Genomic DNA, 18378 nt, shown 5'->3' with positions numbered 1-18378 from the left:
CATCTCATCGGCAGCAAGAAGCATAAGGCCAGATTAAAATGAGCCAAAAATACACAGACAGGCCAGAAGAGTTGTGGAACAAAGTTTTATGGACAGAAGAGACCAAACAAACCTTTACCAAAGCAATGGCAAGCAAAAAGTACGGACAAAGGAAGGAACAGCCCAGGATCGAAAGCACACCATCTCATATGTTAAACATGGAGGATGTATTGTCATGAATGACTGCTCATTCCTCTTTATTGAGGATGTAATAGAGGATGGCAGCAGTAGGGTGAATTTGAAAGTGTACTGACAGATCTTCCCTGCTATCAACAAGGAAATTCCACCAACCTCATTGGCTGGTGCTTCATCCTGCAGCAAACCAGTGACCCCAAACACACTGAAATACAGACACCCCCAAAAACAAAGTTCAACTGAAAACAGCTGCAGTGAAGGCCTGGAAAGGCCTTTCCAAAGAAGATACCAAATATTTGATAATAGCAGTGGGTCAGACATGAGGAAGTTATTGCAACTTTTTTTTTTACTTTATTGCTTTCATTTACTTTTAAGTTCATCTGTTAACAGCTGAAAAGGGGGGGAGGGACTCTTCTGTTCTCTCAGCTTACAGATCAGTCGTTTTTCAGTCATAGCTAGTCCTTCATGATGGCCACTGACAAATGTAATCTCCAGGTGAAAAGAAGACTGGACACTCAGCTGCTCTTTTATGTGTGAAAACCTAAGGAAACACCTGAGCAACAGTCAGGTAAAGGGACTCAAAACATACAAGTGCAGCTTGGTGTCTGTCCCTTTTCTCAAATGCATCTTTTGATGTCAAATCCAAATGCTTTAATTATATAGCAAAACATAATAAATTCCCCTCTACCATACTTTCGGAGGAAACTGTCTCAGTGAGCCAAACAGACAGATCACTTAAACTTTGGTGATTCTGAACTTTCTAAATGGCAGGATGAGGATCTGCTCTGATCTGCTCTGATCCGGAATGCTCATCCTCCGTGTTCACCAACACACAAACAGAGGGGAGCCCGCCTGATTGGGTAGCGACTAGCCAATGGTGAGCCAGCAGCACCGCTTCAGGTAAGAACAAAGACACAAAGGTTTTCAGCACACTCCTCTTTCAAACTCTGAGAGAGATCAGTCGCTCCATCTGGACCAGAACTATTTGAAAGCTCCTCGTTTCCAATCTAACCTGGTGATTATATTAGGCATTTACAAGGCATCATATTTTACATTTATATAGGTGTGCAGAAATACCGAGATGGCAGTGACTAATTTTCATTACATAACTCGCATGAGCAGCGGATTCAAAGTCTACATTCTGGAAGGTAATTGTTTGTTCCTCACCCATCACTATTCAGTAATCTTTATTCTTGTTCTGTATTATCTTTATTCGTGTTTAACTGGTTGGATCACATATAAGATATGTGCACGTTTTATTCAAGTAGGGCTTTTCACTGTTGAACAATATCTTCAGTGTCAAATGATGGCACCCCTGAGACTTTCAGATCCCTGTGAAACAGAGACGGATCTGAAATAGCTGTTGCTCTCCACTGGCCTTTTTCAATGCTCATTCAAACGAGCGATGCACATCTGGCCAAATGGAAGGTCGGTTGCCTTCCTCAACATGGTTAGAGGATGAAAAAGATTCAGATGGGACACAAAAATGCCAACACCTCGCTAGACCACGTAATTGACCTGCATGCAATGGAAACGGAGTTTGGAATCTGCAGAGAGATCGTGGTCATTTCAGCGGTTTGCTCAGTTCAGAAGCCTTTACTTGTATGTTTCATCAGTTGTATGTTTCATCAGTGTAATAGGTCCTGACGTGCAATCCTGGGTTAGTTATGGAGATAGCATGCATGAAATACCATAGAAAGATGCAAACACTGTACAACTATTTAGCAGTCTGCTTCGTGGAGCGATTCCTGGATAATTTTGAGCAGGGAAAATATAGTGTACTGTTTGGTTAGTGGTTTATTCTACATACTGTATTGCAGGCTATACATCCAGTACAGCATTAAACTTGCAATAAGCAATGTAAATATAAGCATAATATGACACAATGTAGCAATGTTTGAATTTATTTGACTATATTGTACAAGTTAGTAAAAAATTTTGTTGGTACTGGAAGAGTATTATCTGATACACTGCCCTAGCCTTCATTAATCAGGTTTAAATTCTAACATTCTGCGGGTATATGCACTATTTTATAAGATCTTTGAAAATGGATCAAACTTTTAGTAGAATGTAATCAGTAAGAAAAGGACAAAATTTACCTACGTTTTTCATTTATTAATCAAGCACATAAATGAATCTAAAAGTGTATAGAATGTTTGCTCTTTGAAATGGCATGCTAAAATTCACAGAATTTGAAATGTATTTGGGAATTGATACAATACATCTGACAAATATGGAAAAAGGTGATGTCATGGCTTTGGCACAGATATGAAAACAACAGCTTTGCCTCGGGCATCAGAAAGTCAGTTAGGGTGTGGTTTTCAGCTAACATCCCATTAAAGACCTCTGCAGGCTCTCTTCTGGCCCAGGGGTCTGTTTTGGGGGTTGTTTGTGGGGCACTATTGAAACTGTATCCTCCTGCAAATACCTGCTCACCGTTGGAACAGTTTAGGAATTCAGGAGTTGCTTTCCTGTTGGAATGTTGAACTTTTTTTTTTTTTTTTTACTTTGTGCAAGGAATTCCTTCAACTCAGTCTAAATTCAACCTTTTCTCTGTTATCCAAGCCTTACACAGTATAGTATGGCATTATCCTTTTAGATCAAAGTAATACTTTGTTTATAATTAAATAATATCGCCATTAAAATAAATTTTTTAAATTATATTTTTGGGAAGGGGGATTCTTCTCGAAAAAAAATGCTAATATTTTCATTTTGAGGATAAATGAGGTGAGAGAAAGCATGGGGAAAGATTTTAGATAACTTAATGGAGTCATTTTCAAAAATGTCGGCTTTCTCTCTGATTATAAAACAACAATTTTCCGCCAATATTCTGAATGGGAACGGAAGCTTAAGAACGATGCAGGGTCATGTACACAGCATATGTATAACTGCAAAAAAAACGTTAAAAATTTAAGCCACATGGCACTATAATTTCCTCTCTGTTCAAAAACAGTATCTAATAATACAACTTTTATTTTTATGTGGATTCTGTCCTCCTTAATGTAGAGAAAGCATTGTCACTTTCAATTGGGCGTATGAGATCACAAGCTCCTTTTGATTGGGTGTATAAGATCACAAGCTCCTTTTGATTGGGTGCATAAGATCACAAGCTCCTTTTGATTTATATATGGTTGCTGAGAAATGTTCTGTGTATGTGTAATTAATGCAGCTTGTTAAACAGTCAATATTCTTTTATCATTCTTTTTCTCTTCCTTCAGGGCAGCCTAACATGAGAACTGAAGATCGGTACAGGCATATGACCAATGAAAAGGCTAGAATATCACCAATTTATCCAATGAAACGCAAGCATAGCCCTGACCGCCTATTCACGACCGGCGACAGGTGTGGGAAATCCAGGAGACCGCCTCTCGCACTAACATCGTAAGTGACCATTCCACTCTCTGACCCATGCGTTTCCCCCCAAGCGGAATAAACAGAAAAGCTAGATTTCACTTCATGTCATGTACAACATATTAATTGATTATTAGCAAATATGCATGGTATACAACTTTAATATGGAAATGAGGCAACAATCAAAGCATATGGTTATGCCTTTCCTTTTTTGGACAATAAAAAGGTGTTGTTGCTGGTAATCAGTGAGTAAGGTTCATAACTGACTGTTTTGTTGATGCTGCTGGTAATACTCAGTGAGTAAGGTTCATAACTGACTGTTTTGCTGACATTGCTGGTAATACTCAGTGAGTAAGGTTCATAACTAATTGTTTTGTCGATGTTGCTGGTAATCATTGAGTAAGGTTCATTACGGATTGTTTTGTCGATGTTGCTGGTAATGCTCAGTGAGTAATGTTCATAACTGACTGTTTTGTTGATGTTGCTGGTAATAATCAGCGAGTAATGTTCATAACTGACGGTTTTGTCGATGTTGCTGGTAATAATCAGCGAGTAATGTTCATAACTGACGGTTTTGTCGAGGTTGCTGGTAATGCTCAGTGAGTAATGTTCACACGTGTACCTCTACAGGAGGCAGAGAGTGTTCCGGAACCTGGCCTGCAGCATCCAGCGTTTGTCCAGCCTCAGCTCCACCGGGAGCCCGGACTCGCCCCCGACCCCGTCTTCTGCGGCCACCGGCAGCCCCTGGAGCCCAAACCCCAGCCCTGACAGGCCCCTGAGCCCCGCCCTCAGTCCCATGTACAGCACCCCACCGATGGACGAGCCTCTGGCACTCATCAAAAAGCCCAGGAGGGACCAAGATGGAGCAGACGCAAAGGCCCCAAGCATGGCCTGCAGCCCAATACAGGTGCGGTCCTGTGCATAGACCTCATTTACCTGCCCTGCAGTCCCTATCGGCAAGTCCAGCGTAGAAAAAAAAACATTATCTGTTTTTACTGGGATAATTATGGCAAGAACATGTCTCAGTAAATATGCAACTTCACAACTTTTTCTTTTTTTTAAGATTGGAAAACTGTGGAAAGTTAAGAAATCTAACACAATCTAAAACAAAGTTTCACGATTTTGTTTGGTCGTAAACATATTTAAAAAGCTTTCCTGCAAAATTTTTAAAAATAAAATAAAAAATACTAATAACAACATAGCTGGAATTTAGCAGTGCGTAGGAAGGCTATGAGAATGAATGTCATATTTTATGCTTCTATTCGCCACAAGCTCACTGCCACATTGTGAAAAGCTGCAACAACACCCTGTGACTGATGGGTGTTGCTCCACTGCCGTGAACCCAGTTCCAGTAATACAGGAGTAACAGAGATGTTGTCATTACAAATTGTCTGGGAATATGTTCTGAAATGTGATTAATACAAAGATTCGCCTAAATTCCTCTTGCCCGAGGGCAGCGGCGTCACAATCTTACAGTTAGCCCGTGATGGAATTATTAATCAGATGACTTGAGTCATGGGACAGGAGAGGCGAGGGAGGAAGAGAAGAGACCTCTGGGAAATAATGTTAAACAGGTGGCAGTTGCGCTTCGGGGCGGGGCTGGTCCTGCAACCCAGGCACACGTCGAGGTGTTTGCCTGTCCAGATTTGTCTGCGGATCTCTTTTGGTGGTGGGAGTGGATTCGCCCGTGCCTATTTACCCTGCGTAATCTCTCGGGGAATCAGAACGCGCCGACCGCCTCTTTCCTCCAGCGCTGTTTTAAAGCGCAACAAGCCAGCTCTTGTCCCAAATATGCCATCCGGCCTGATCCGGGAAGAAAGTATGCACAATTACGGGAGGAACAACACCGACAAGCCCCAACACAGAATCCTCCGCTTGATGCATCGGTGCTCCTGGCCTAGGGACTGACAGCTTGAAGCTAGCCATTCTTCTGGGATTTGGGGTTTCTAAACAGAGCTCCTCCATTGTGTTTGTTGAAGGGTTGTGCTAATGGGCTGCGCTAAGGGACTTGAGAAATTTACTTTCTTTCTACGCGACCGCAATGTCCAAAATGGAACCTGTTCCACAGACCACATCTCATCAGTCTAAATGCATTGTAATAAATGAACAGCCATTGCGGTCCTGTTTGTTTCAGAAAAGCACAGTCGTTGTGCAGTGCTGTTTTCGAATGTGAATGTGAAAGCTAGGTGTAAGATCTTGTATATGTGAAGCCTGTTTAGCTAAATACTGTGTCTTTCCTCTCCCAGGTCAGACCCTCAGTGATCACCCGTGTTTCTTCCATGGCCTGTCCTCCCCAGCAACCCCCCAGCAGGCCCCCTGCCCCTGGTAGGTACAATCAAACCACATGCACAGTACTGTCCTGTCACTTACCTTCTCCCACCAATCAAACCACATGGACAGTGCTGTCCTTTCACTTAACTTCTCCACCAATCAAACCACATGCACAGTACTGTCCTGTCACTAACCTTCTCCCACCAATCAAACCACATGCACAGTACTGTCCTGTCACTAACCTTCTCCACCAATCAAACCACATGCACAGTACTGTCCTGTCACTTACCTTCTCCCACCAATCAAACCACATGCACAGTACTGTCCTGTCACTTACCTTCTCCCACCAATCTGCTAGACTGGTGTAACATAGTTTTGTTCAATTCTATTTAGTCAAAAATAGATTCCATGATTCAATATATACTACCATGCTGATTTAAGAAGGGTGTTTCATTTTTATTAAAATCCGGTTTGACATGAGGAAGATTATAAGAAACCTGTCTTGTCTCTTGATGGATATGCTTTGTACTGTTGACTCTGAGAGTTATGTAGAAATCAGTGTGATAGTATTAATCATAATACATCGATGATAATCAGATTTTAGATTTAGGATTTTTCATGGTGAGCTTCCCCCTTTGGGAGGTGGAATTAAGGCTTGTAGATGTAAGAGAGCACGTTCTCAGGCACAGACGCTCACCTGTGCAGGCTGTTGAGCAAAGGCAAGCTCAGATTCACGGGGTGGTTCCCCCAGGCTCCCAGGATGATGCACACTGTCTGGCAGGTCATGTTACAGCCTGTTGAGTCATTTCCCCCGTGAGTAGTCTCTTCAGCTTTCAGAAAATACCCCTCGGCTCTGAAAAAAAATACCCCCCAGCTCTAAGAAAATACCCCCCAGCTCTAAGAAAATACCCCTCAACTTAGCTTTGGAATGTCATTTTGCACCCAGATTTGAACAACCAAAAAAAATGCTTAGTTGCTTAGTTCTCAAATATAAGATGTATGTAAGTTTTACTTTATCTTTAACCTTAACTTAACTTCATACGTCTTATATTAATCATATACATTTTTTGAGAACTAAGCAGAACTATTTTTTGTTGTTCAAATCTGGGTGTAATATATTAACATATTAATACATTAATACAATGACATCATTTTTTAAGACAAACCCTACAATTGTTCACACAGGAAAGCAATTCTCCTGTGAGTTGGCCAATTTTCTTTTGTTAAGACTGTGGAGCAACACCGGTTTTCTTGGTTCATGAAACTCCCACGGTTAGGCATCTCAGCCTGTGAATTCAAAAGATGCTGGCAGGTCCCCCTTGAAAAAGAGATTTAAGTCTCACTGGGTCAATCTGGTAACATAAAAGCCACATAAATTAATAAAAACACAACTTCCCTGTTTAACGGGTGGATGACTTGAAAGCTTTTTGTAACACCCTCTGCTAGTAGTGTTCAATTGTCTCGTTTGTGTGTCAGCAAGCTAGTGTTAGCCTGGCCTGTATTTTAAGTTTTTTTTTCCAGTCCACTGATTTCCAGGCTAGCAAGAGCACATTAGTCTTATTATTTTTTTACATAGGTGACTCTCATTTTCCTAAGATAATTTAAAAACCAACAATCAAGCCAGAAGTAATTGGGGTTGTGAGAATGATTTGTTTCTACATTCTGAAAATACATCGCCTCTCTGCTATCTTTGGCTTTTTTCGTAAAAGCAGAGGACAATGATGCATGAATGGCCCTTCCAGAAATGGAAGATACTGAAAATACCCATAAAATATATGATCAAGATAAGAAGCATCTCTTCACAATATATGGGAAATAGACACATTATTGCCACTTTCGCATATTTCAGTACATTGCACTGCTCTAAAAATACGAATATAAATTGTATTTTAAAAAATTAACAATATATCGCAGGGATTTAAATTTCCTTTAGGGTTATTGAAACTACCAGCCCATTGTTAAAGCCAACATTGCTCAACTTGTAACGAATGCTGTGAAAATCTCCTGGAAGGCACAGTACTGGTTAGAATAATCCACCAAATCTTTTCCTCCGCCAGTGGTGTCCCCAGCGGCCTACGACCACGTGGTTGAGGAGCATTTCCGGCGAAGCCTGGGAGTAAATTACCACAAGGCCAGCTCCTGCCAGCTGTCAGTCAGTGTGTCTGTGGACGACCACTTCGCCAAAGCCCTGGGCGAGAAGTGGTTTCAGCTCAAGGCTTCATCTTCACCCTCCTCCTCTCCCTCTTCTTCCCCTGCCACCGCCTACCCCGGCTTCCGCCTCTCATCCAGGACATCCCAGAGCGCCGATGACAGCGCCGGCACGCCGGAGAGCCCCTCCACTTCCTGTCACCCTTCCTCCTGGTCAGATAAGGGGCAGACTCTCACCAACAAATGACTGCATTTCCCAAGATGCATTTCAATAAAAATGTGATTATTTGGACAGAGGCTAAGTGCGTGCATGCTAACAGGACCAGGGCCCACTACTCAGAGTGTTATAAAGGAAGTGTTCAAGTGAATTAAAGTCAAATGGAGTCATACCTGCTGGATTGAAATAACTTCTAGGGCACAGTGTGGCACATGGAGGAAAAGAAGGTTTCTGTCAGCAGCCTGTCCAGCACCCCTATGTCCAAGAGCACCTCTTCACCCAACAGCATCTCTTTCGGTGATTGAGTGGCTATGCTCACTGTTGGCTGGGTGACTGCTCTGATTGGCTAGGTGACTGCAGAGGAACAGCAGCAGTGACTGCACAGATCAGCTAGGTGACTGCTCTGATCAGCTGGGTGACTGCTCCGATTGGCTGGATGACTGCTCTGATTGGCTGGATGACTGCTCTGATTGGCTGGATGACTGCTCTGATTGGCTGGAAGACTGCTCTGATTGGCTGGATGACTGCTCTGATTGGCTGGATGACTGCTCTGATCGGCTGGATGACTGCTCTGATTGGCTGATCAAAAATGAGTTAGTTTCACATGCTTCGGAGAACATTGCAACAATGGGAGGCACCTGCAGTTATAATTTGGATTAAACCAAAATGTACATTTCAGAGAAAATAAAGAGAGGATGACTAGATCACTCTAGACTCATTTAGCCCCAGTGTAGCAGTTAGGTCTGCAGTTTTAATAAGACGTTTAACTGGAAATATAATCAAAATTATCCGTCAAGCCTAAATTAAAATATATGGACATTAAAAAAGACTTACGCTGACAATAAAACCACCATAATTGAATAATAATTCACTTGCAGATTCAAAGTAGGTGTTTATGTTTATATGCACAAGAGAAATATAGACAAATAATACTAGGGGAAGCTTAATCTTACAGATGGTCAAGGTAGTTAAGGTGGCCATATGAGGATTATGAAAATGTGTGATTGTTACATGTATTCGTCATATTAAAGTAATGATCCTCTCACTGTTAATATAAAAAAGTGTTAACCTTGTGTACCATGCTGTCATTGCCAGACCAACATGACCTTCAGTTTTTATGAGAGCTGGACTGGAACAATCTGAAATTCCCCACTGTTATCTTGTCTGTTGTCGGGGGTTAGCTGCCTTTTTAAATTGGATGCATTAACTCCACAAAAGTTGTTATTTCTGTAATTATGAGATGCATGTTGTCATGACAACACACATTACATTCTGCTGAAAAGGCATTGTTGATGCTACTCACATCATAAGCTGTCAAAAATATTTCAAAATAAAGGTGATAATATGTAATCTGCGTTTTGTTTATTTGTATTGTGGTATGTCCCTTTCTTTTACTTTGAAACATTTGTTACAGTGAAGGATAAAGAGCAGAAGTTTAATGAAACACTGCATCACATCAATAGCAGTGAGGAAGACTGTAATATGAATGGATCCTGGGACCTGCAGGTTTACTAGCAGGCCATTTCTGATGATGTGCAAAACGGCCATACAAGGCCTCTTTACTCCATTAAATAGGTCGTTACCACTGAAATTACACGACAGAGAGGACTGACAGTTAAAAACAGTCGACGCACAATAGTGATTACGTCATAAGGGGAATCTCTGCATTTTTGCACATTTGTATATAGTATAATCACATTACATTCCAGGCATTTATCAGACGCTCTTATCCAGAGCGACTTACACAACTTTTTACATAGCACAATAATAATATGAACCATGGCTGTAATATCACAGATCTGCCAGTACTGTTTACTCCGGAGTGGGGAGGCAGCAGAATTGTATTCATTTTATAACATCTTAAAATACTGCTGAATCTAGCCGTAGCCAATAGTTAGCCAGTAGTTCACATATATTTACAACATATTGCAGTATTCAATTCAGATAGAGCAGCCAGTGAAATTTAGACCTGAAATCACTGCATTATTTTATTAGGAGCCTCTAGCCAGTTTACAAATTAATCTTTAACTTTATAAGACATTAGCCGCAGTGTATTACATAAGCTAACATTGAAATTTATTAAGCACTGAATTTGTTTGATATTGTAGCTACCTGGGGAATTCCGCAAGCAATACATAACATATTTTTTGATGAATAGGAGTAGTGCTCTCTGAAAAATATTCTTTAACTGCAATATACCGATAGTATAGATTCAAATAGAGTGCTTATGACCCAACCAGTAAGGCTGATGACAAAGTCCACAGCACAGACCACATTTTGGGTCTGTTTGGGTGCGAGGTAACATGAAGATGAGATTGCTCCCCAAAAAATGTCAAAAGCATTCACATGCATTTACTGTTCAAAAGTTTTGTGGAATTCACAAAAAATGCATGAAAACTCACTGGAAAACCTTCCTGTAGATTATCATTTAGGATTGAAAAGCATAAATGTGCCTAAAAGACATTATAAGAATTTTCAGAAAATGGATATTGAAATACTGCACTTTGAGTATTCTTAAATGTCCCCATAAAATTAATACAAATAACTATCCCTAATTTTTGGTAATTCAACTAACATGAATGACATTTTTCAAACCATTCCTGTAAAGTTCTGTGCTTCTTATAAAGGTCCAAGTAAAATTTCCAGGAACCCAAACAAATTCCCTTTCGCTTTAGATAAAAGCGTCTGCCAAGTAAATGTAATGTGATGTAATTTCCATGGAAGTGAATCCTTCACGTCTTTAACCACCTGTGTAATAAATCACTGTCGGGTTCCAGTTGAGGATTCATTTCTCAACCATCTCTTATGTGACTTGATGGTATTTTGTCTGAAAATGGAGATGTTCTGGATACCCGGGCTCATTCACTAGCAGTGCCTGGGAAGGCACATCCGGAGCGATGCGGAGGCATTTAACCGGGCGCTTTCATGCGCACGAAGGTGGCAGTTACAAGCAGGCAGCCAGGGGCGGAACCGCCTACCTTGCAACAAAAATAAAGCCGCTCAGTTGTGCACGATCGACACATTTATTTTTCACGTCCATTTTCTGCGCAGGGTAAATGTTTTTTTGGTCATGAGAGTAACTGGAGGAGGGGGGTGTGGTTTGGAAGGCGCTGGGCGGGACACGCCCGGAAAGGCGCAGAGGTTCTGTGCCTATTCCAGTGGCTTTTTCCAGCACATTCTTTCCGTTGGTATGCGTGTGTTAACACCTCCCTCCTGCTGAACCGAGTCAGGTGACTCAGTGAAGACAACCGCACCCTGACCCTACCTGTGCCTACCTGTGCCTACCTCCAATCACACGTCCAACGAGAACTGCATCCAAAGAGTTACCACAAGCACTATCTTCATAAATCTCCATTTTGAAGCAATGACTGTAAATAGTCCCAATATGTTTTTATTTTGTTTTATTTTTTCATTTATTAGCTAGTGAGCTAATTTTTAAGAGGGCAAAAACATGCGTCAGTCCAAAACAATTTCGCGTGAAAATGTTTTGGAAGGGTACAACAGTTTGGGAAGGGTATTTTTAGCAGCTATGAATTTGTTATAAAGAAAATAAAAGAGGTGGCAAGCAGAGCTGGTAGCCGTGCCTGATTTATGCTATCGTGAGCATGGGCCAGTACTGAAATTAGCAATATGAGCTACAGGAGATGAGTATCAGAGGACAGAGCACGTCTCCTCCCGATCCGGGAAGAAGCAGAGAGCTTTGGGCAACAAGCAAACCTTTCAACTACTGAACATTCTTGCAGAACCGGGAGCCCGGTGGAAATATGTCTGGAACCTGCCAGGACTGCGGTGGCAGATGGGGAGAGGACTAATGATACATTCTGGAAATTCAAGATGTCTACATGCCTGTTCCCACATTTCCAAGGAATCAGTGCATGTCTGGTTTTCTCCAGGCTGTAACGGAAACACAGTAGACAGGATCAGTGCCACCTCTTTGCTTGCTGACCAGCCATCCCAGCTGACCCTTCAGTGTGTGAATTGTAGCTGGAGAACATCTTGCTTTATTGTGGGGAAGCAGCCTGACAGCTGAGGTCGATGAAGTCCATTCACAGTGAGGTCAGAGTGCACAGAAGTGAGGGCCTGTGGTCATTGTAGTTTTTTTCTGTGGGAAACCCTGAAAAGGGCCAAACTCTCGAAAAGGTATAAGTATGGGGCATGCACTGCCCAGGCCTAAACAGATTAAATAACTTTATCTAACCACAGAAAACTAGTTTCATATCAAGTAGACGAAAGCTAGTTCAGTTCTGTTTCTGGGAGTTCCATGCAAACTACAGTAAATGGTATGTTAATTTTGTTTACCATTTATTTAGTGGGTTTTATCAAAGAATTTCATAATCATCAAACATAGTACATGCAAGGTTCAAGTAGAAGGAAAAAAATAAAAGCAAACAGGTGAACAAACAACACAACAGCTGCGGCAAACTGAAAATTTGCAGGACTGAACTTGGTACCTACTAAAAAAACAGACCTACAGTTCAGAGCTCAATACTTGCTGTAACAAGTACTGTGGAAAAACAGGCTTCGCTGGTTTAGAAATTCCCTTTGTCAATTTTGAATAAAAAATGTCTTTAAATGCATAAGTAGTTACCCTTTAATACAGCCAGTAAACAGCGTTGTCTAAACAGTAGTATCTACACGGTATTTGATTGACAAATATAATGAGTCACACTCCAAATATAGGAGTTCACTTCAGGTTTGTGTCAACATGAAGGGCCACTTCAATGAAGCTCAGGGAACATAACACTAATAAAAATCAAGGTAACCAGGGTTTGAATTACGGGGGGAATTGGGGGAGTCTGACCCCCCTAATTAAGACTCAGACCCCCCCTCAATTCCCCCCATAATTCGAACCCCGAAGGTAACCCCAGCATTCTACAAAATACAAGAAAGTTACCATGTAAATTCTGATACTTATTAAGACTGCATTTAATAATTCAATTAATTACAAATTAAGTATTGATTGTACCAAGTACTACACTCAACAACATCTTATAGCGAAAACTAAATTAGCTGGAAAAACTGGAAATGTGTGTCACGTTTCTCATCAGGTATATTACTGGGGAAAAGAACCTTACTCACGTGAGAGAAGGGTTCCGTGACAGAACAGACAGTCAAACAGTACATGCATGTGACAATAAAAACATAATATTTCTGGTTAGAACATTGGTGTGCTGGCTGCTGTGTGGCTCATCCTGACAAAGCACTATTCCAGTGCATGGATGGGGCCCAAGGGCTGGTATCTGTTAAGGTACTATTCCAGTGTGTGGATGGGCCCCATGATCTGGTATCTGTTAAGGTACTATTCCAGTGTGTGGATGGGCCCCATGGTCTGGTATCTGTTAAGGTACTATTCCAGTGTGTGGATGGGCCCCATGGTCTGGTATCTGTTAAGGTACTATTCCAGTGTGTGGATGGGCCCCATGATCTGGTATCTGTTAAGGTACTATTCCAGTGTGTGGATGGGCCCCATGGTCTGGTATCTGTTAAGGTACTATTCCAGTGTGTGGATGGGCCCCATGATCTGGTATCTGTTAAGGTACTATTCCAGTGTGTGGATGGGCCCCATGGTCTGGTATCTGTTAAGGTACTATTCCAGTGTGTGGATGGGCCCCATGATCTGGTATCTGTTAAGGTACTATTCCAGTGTGTGGATGGGCCCCATGATCTGGTATCTGTTAAGGTACTATTCCAGTGTGTGGATGGGCCCCACGGGCTCCCTCCATACTGTGCTTGGTCTTCCCCCCTAGGTGACATGTCTACATAACGGTCCTGGATTGTGCCCTAACAGACCTCTCTTTGAGCTGCACTTATATGTGTGCTTATGTGTGTGTGCTTATATGTGTGCACTCATATGTGTGCTTATATGTGTGCTTATGTGTGTGTGCTTATATGTGTGCACTCATATGTGTGCTTATATGTGTGCTTATGTGTGTGTGCTTATATGTGTGCACTCATATGTGTGCTTATATGTGTGCTTATGTGTGTGTGCTTATATGTGTGCACTCATATGTGTGCTTATATGTGTACTTATGTGTGTGTGTGCTTATATGTGTGCTTATGTGTGTGTTTTTATATGTGTACTTATGTTGTGTGTGTGCTTATATGTGTGTTCTTATATGTGTGCTTATGTGTGTGCATATATGTGTTCTTATGTGTGTGTTCTTATGTGTGCTTATGTGTGTGCTTATGCGTGTGTTCTTAATTGAGTGCTTACAGCTGTCACATTGGCTTGCATCCCTACAATCCCTACAGTCGCCCCAGCAACTGATATCAGTTAGTTCTGTTCACCCTCAAGTGCAGGTTCCAGATTGTTCAGGTCAGACCAGTTCCTAAAAGAGCCCCACGTCCCATAAGCACCTTCCAGCATTTCATTAATCACATGTTAAAACCCATAAATCTCCCATTCTCCCATTCAAGGGCTAGCAGATGGTACTTGAATCCCTTAAATAATTAAAATATATTGCCACATATTTTGCAATATAGTTTAAAACATTGATTAATACATTTTAAATTATGGAGGCACTCCAAATGTATTAAATAAATACATACCCTATGTGAAGGGGGAGAGGCAGGTGGTGGAGGGGTGAAGGGGTGAGAGGCAGGTGGTGGAGGGGTGAAGGGGTGAGGGGCAGGTGGTGAAGGGGTGAGAGGCAGGTGGTGGAGGGGTGAAGGGGTGAGGGGTGAGAGGCAGGTGGTGAAGGGGTGAGAGGCAGGTGATGGAGGGGTGAAGGGGTGAGGGGCAGGTGGTGAAGGGGTGAGAGGCAGGTGGTGGAGGGGTGAAGGGCAGGTGGTGGAGGGGTGAGAGGCAGGTGGTGGAGGGGTGAAGGGGTGAGGGGCAGGTGCAGGTGGTGGAGGGGTGAAGGGGTGAGGGGCAGGTGGTGAAGGGGTGAGGGGCAGGTGGTGGAGGGGTGAGGTCTGTGCCGCTCTCCCGTTAGGACAGCTCAGAGACGGGGATTAGCAGGCAACATGCCGCAGCTTTTCTGTTACCTGAGAAATGTGAGAAGCGGGTGAGGTCATGATCACAGGGATCTTGCCCCAACAGGGCCCAGTGCTGCAGCTCCCACATTCCAATCTCACCAGAGGATTCTTTCAGGAAACCTCGCCCAGCCGGTTCATCCACTCTCAGGAGGTCTGGACTTGGAGAACGGGTAATATTTCAGTTGCTTATTTACAAGTTGCGTCTTGTTGAATGCACAACGGCGCTGACATTCTCAAAAAATGCCACCTTTGAAGTCTGCAAAAAAAATGATGTCTTTTGTGTTTTTAAAGGTTTCAGACGAATGTGAACGGAGTTGATTTCGTGATAGGCAAAGGCGTGCATTAAAACGAACCGCCAAAGCCAGGTGACGGGAGCACTCTGTGGTCTGCCGTGCACAAGCTTGCCCAAACGGTTACCTCACAAACCCATAAATGGTGCCATAACTGGAACACATACCTGGCATACGAGCACTGCAAACTCAGGAGGGTGAATATGTCTCGTGGACAGTCATTTAATTTAGATTAAGATTGATTCACACGGCTTGCTGGAGCTTGCTCAACAGCATAGCGCTCGGTTCAGTCTTTTACTGGTTAGTCCGACTCTGGTTCCAAGGAAAATAACACAGGTAGCTTTTCCCAACTGTGGCTCCTGGGTGGTGGAGGCAAGGGAATCTCAAGGGTCTTAGTATGACTAGCCACTGGCTGGAGAGCTCAACCTCCAAAAATGCAGTGCCCGTTTCATTAACACACTAATTGAAAATATCCATACTTTAATATACAATCATTTTATCACCTACCTCTGTGCATGTAGCTATTTAGTACAACCTGCATACTGGTTCAGTAAGCAATCACAATAAGAGCAAGGCAAAGCAAAAAAAAAAAAAAAAACACATTTAAAAAAAGTTCAAATTGTGTGATTTGGAAAATGCAAATCTTTCGACAGAAATTTCTAGAAACAGAAAATATATATCTGTTAGATTTACTGATGATCCCAATGGGACCACTGCATTTCTGTAACGTATACACCAATAAGGCAAAAATCCCCTAATTTTATACTACATTACGGGCACTGTTATTCATAGGTAAACATCAGTCCTTAAACTTTATCAGTGTAGGTCAAACTGAGGATACAGGCCAGGTTATTTTGACCGCTTAACTTGTCTGTGTGTTTCCCAAAGCTCAGTGGGCAGCAGAGAGCAGAGAGCTGGTGAAAATTGTGTGAATTTCACAGAATCAAACACCCAGACTTTATCCTGTGGGGAGTGAGAGCGTCACAGGGGAATTAGTGAAGCTAAAATTTTAGATGGAATTGCTAGTTTTCAGGATAAAAGAACAGAACACAAAAGAGTCGAGAGAAACAAAGGGAGGCATAAAGGTAGAAGAACAGATAAAGTAGTGGAATGTAGTTTTGCTCTTGTTTGCATAATTTAAGTTAATGTTCCATATCCCCCTGAAACCTGAGTATTTAAGTTAAAGTATTTACATTTTTGGACATAATACAAGTTTCTTGGGTGATAAGAAAAATTTTGCAGTGAAAACATTTTCAAAAATATTATTTTATTTTGTATTGAATGTCCCGTGTAGTGTAGGTTTCTGCACAGTAGCATATATAGTTCTTCAGATTAAGACCAAAGACCCATGTCCCCTTCAGGAGACAAAAATGAATGTCCAGGTCACTGGTATGGGGTCTGAATGTTCAGAAGGGTGTCTGGTATGGGGTCTGAATGTTCAGAAGTGTCGCTGGTATAGGGTCTGAATGTTCAGAAGGGCCTCTGATAACTCATCAGCTGAGCACTTCTGGCACGTACTGCCTCTCTGGGGGATTACAGCACGCAGATCCCAGATCCGGCGTTTGTGTTTGCACTGCAATTTTTCTCCAAAACACTTACAAGTGAAATCCTAATTTGTCACATCACTGGACAGCACGCAGTGAAACCATCTAGTGGGGGTAGCAAACACATGCCACAATTTACCAGAGTTTCTTATCAATACAGTAGATTCTGCAAGTTGCCCCAAATGTCCACAGGTTCTCTATGTTCTATGCTCTTGTGACGAGCATTCATGTCTCCTGACTTGATAGTCTAGCACTAATGTTGACAATAATGCAAAATGTATAGGCTCTCTTCTGTCTTCACTTCTGTGCATTACAATTTTTCCCCAGCACAATACTGCCCCTCGGTGGTACCTCACATACATAACAACACTTTAATTAATGCCTAAACAGTTTGTAGTATCTGAATGTGAGTAATATTCAGGTACAGCAGAGAGACGTTTAAGTGTTTTATTAGAGGTACGGTATGCTATATTGGTATAGCACTGAGTTCACTCTTGTTGTCACCAGTGGTGTTTTCAGAAACGTACAGACAGGTGACAAATTGAAGTTAAAAGGTGAATAAACGGGTGTAGAAACATAACAAATGCAGATTCTTCCATACAGCAGTACTGCATGATACAATTAAGCAATTAACATCCGAATGTGCATTTGAGAGTTCAGAGAAGTGGAAAAAAATTATAAAGTCAGATGAATTATCATTCACCATATTCTCGACAAGTGGGCGAGTGCATGTGTGGCGTACACCAAGAGAATGGTACAGGCCTGAATGCTTCACCCCTACAGTGAGGGGGTCCAGTGGCTCTGTTATGCTGTGGGGGGAATTTTCCTGGCATGTTTTGGGGCCACTTGTACCCTTAGAGGGAAGGGTCGCTGCAAATCAATCAAGTCATTTTGAGTGATTATCTTTGTCCTATGATGAAACATTTCTATCCTGATGGGAGTGGTCTCTTTCAGGATGATAATGCCCCCATCTGCAGGGGTCACTGAATGGTTTGATAAGTACGACAATGATGTGAATCATATGCTATGGCCCTCGTAGTCACTAGATCTCAACCCAATTGTACGCCTTTGGAAGGTTTGACCAACATGCTCTCTGCCACCATCATCAAAACACCAAACGAGGGAATATCTTTTGGAAGAATGGTGTTCCATACCACCAATAGAGTTCCAGAGACTTGCAGAATCTATGCCAATGTGTAATTTTTGCTTTTCATTTTATTTTCTATCATATCACTGGTGCCTTCTGTAACATTCTGTAACATTTCACACTACTCTATGTAACAGCACTGGTCATAGACCACGCCTTTATGGTGTCGGCCTACCAATGACAAAAAAAACACTTGAACTTCATCTCAACTCGCTCAATTTCAATTGGACCTCATTCTCCTAATTTAACCAACAACCT

At 42.0% G+C, this 18378-nt stretch overlaps 1 protein-coding gene across 1 annotated transcript; it reads left to right on the top strand.

Annotated features, from left to right (window-relative positions):
- The first annotated feature begins 1118 nt into the window (after positions 1-1118).
- On the top strand, positions 1119-9511 carry vgll4l (vestigial like 4 like). Its single transcript, XM_064299678.1, has 5 exons — positions 1119-1322; positions 3393-3555; positions 4156-4432; positions 5772-5850; positions 7854-9511. Exons 1-5 carry the CDS (start codon positions 1256-1258, stop codon positions 8189-8191), a joined length of 924 nt encoding a protein of 307 aa, XP_064155748.1. The 5' UTR covers positions 1119-1255; the 3' UTR covers positions 8192-9511.
- Positions 9512-18378: the final 8867 nt, after the last annotated feature.

The sequence above is a fragment of the Anguilla rostrata genome, chromosome 11 (genome assembly GCF_018555375.3).
Source record: "Anguilla rostrata isolate EN2019 chromosome 11, ASM1855537v3, whole genome shotgun sequence".
NCBI lineage: Eukaryota > Metazoa > Chordata > Actinopteri > Anguilliformes > Anguillidae > Anguilla > Anguilla rostrata.
This window is presented reverse-complemented; position numbering and strand designations above follow the sequence as displayed.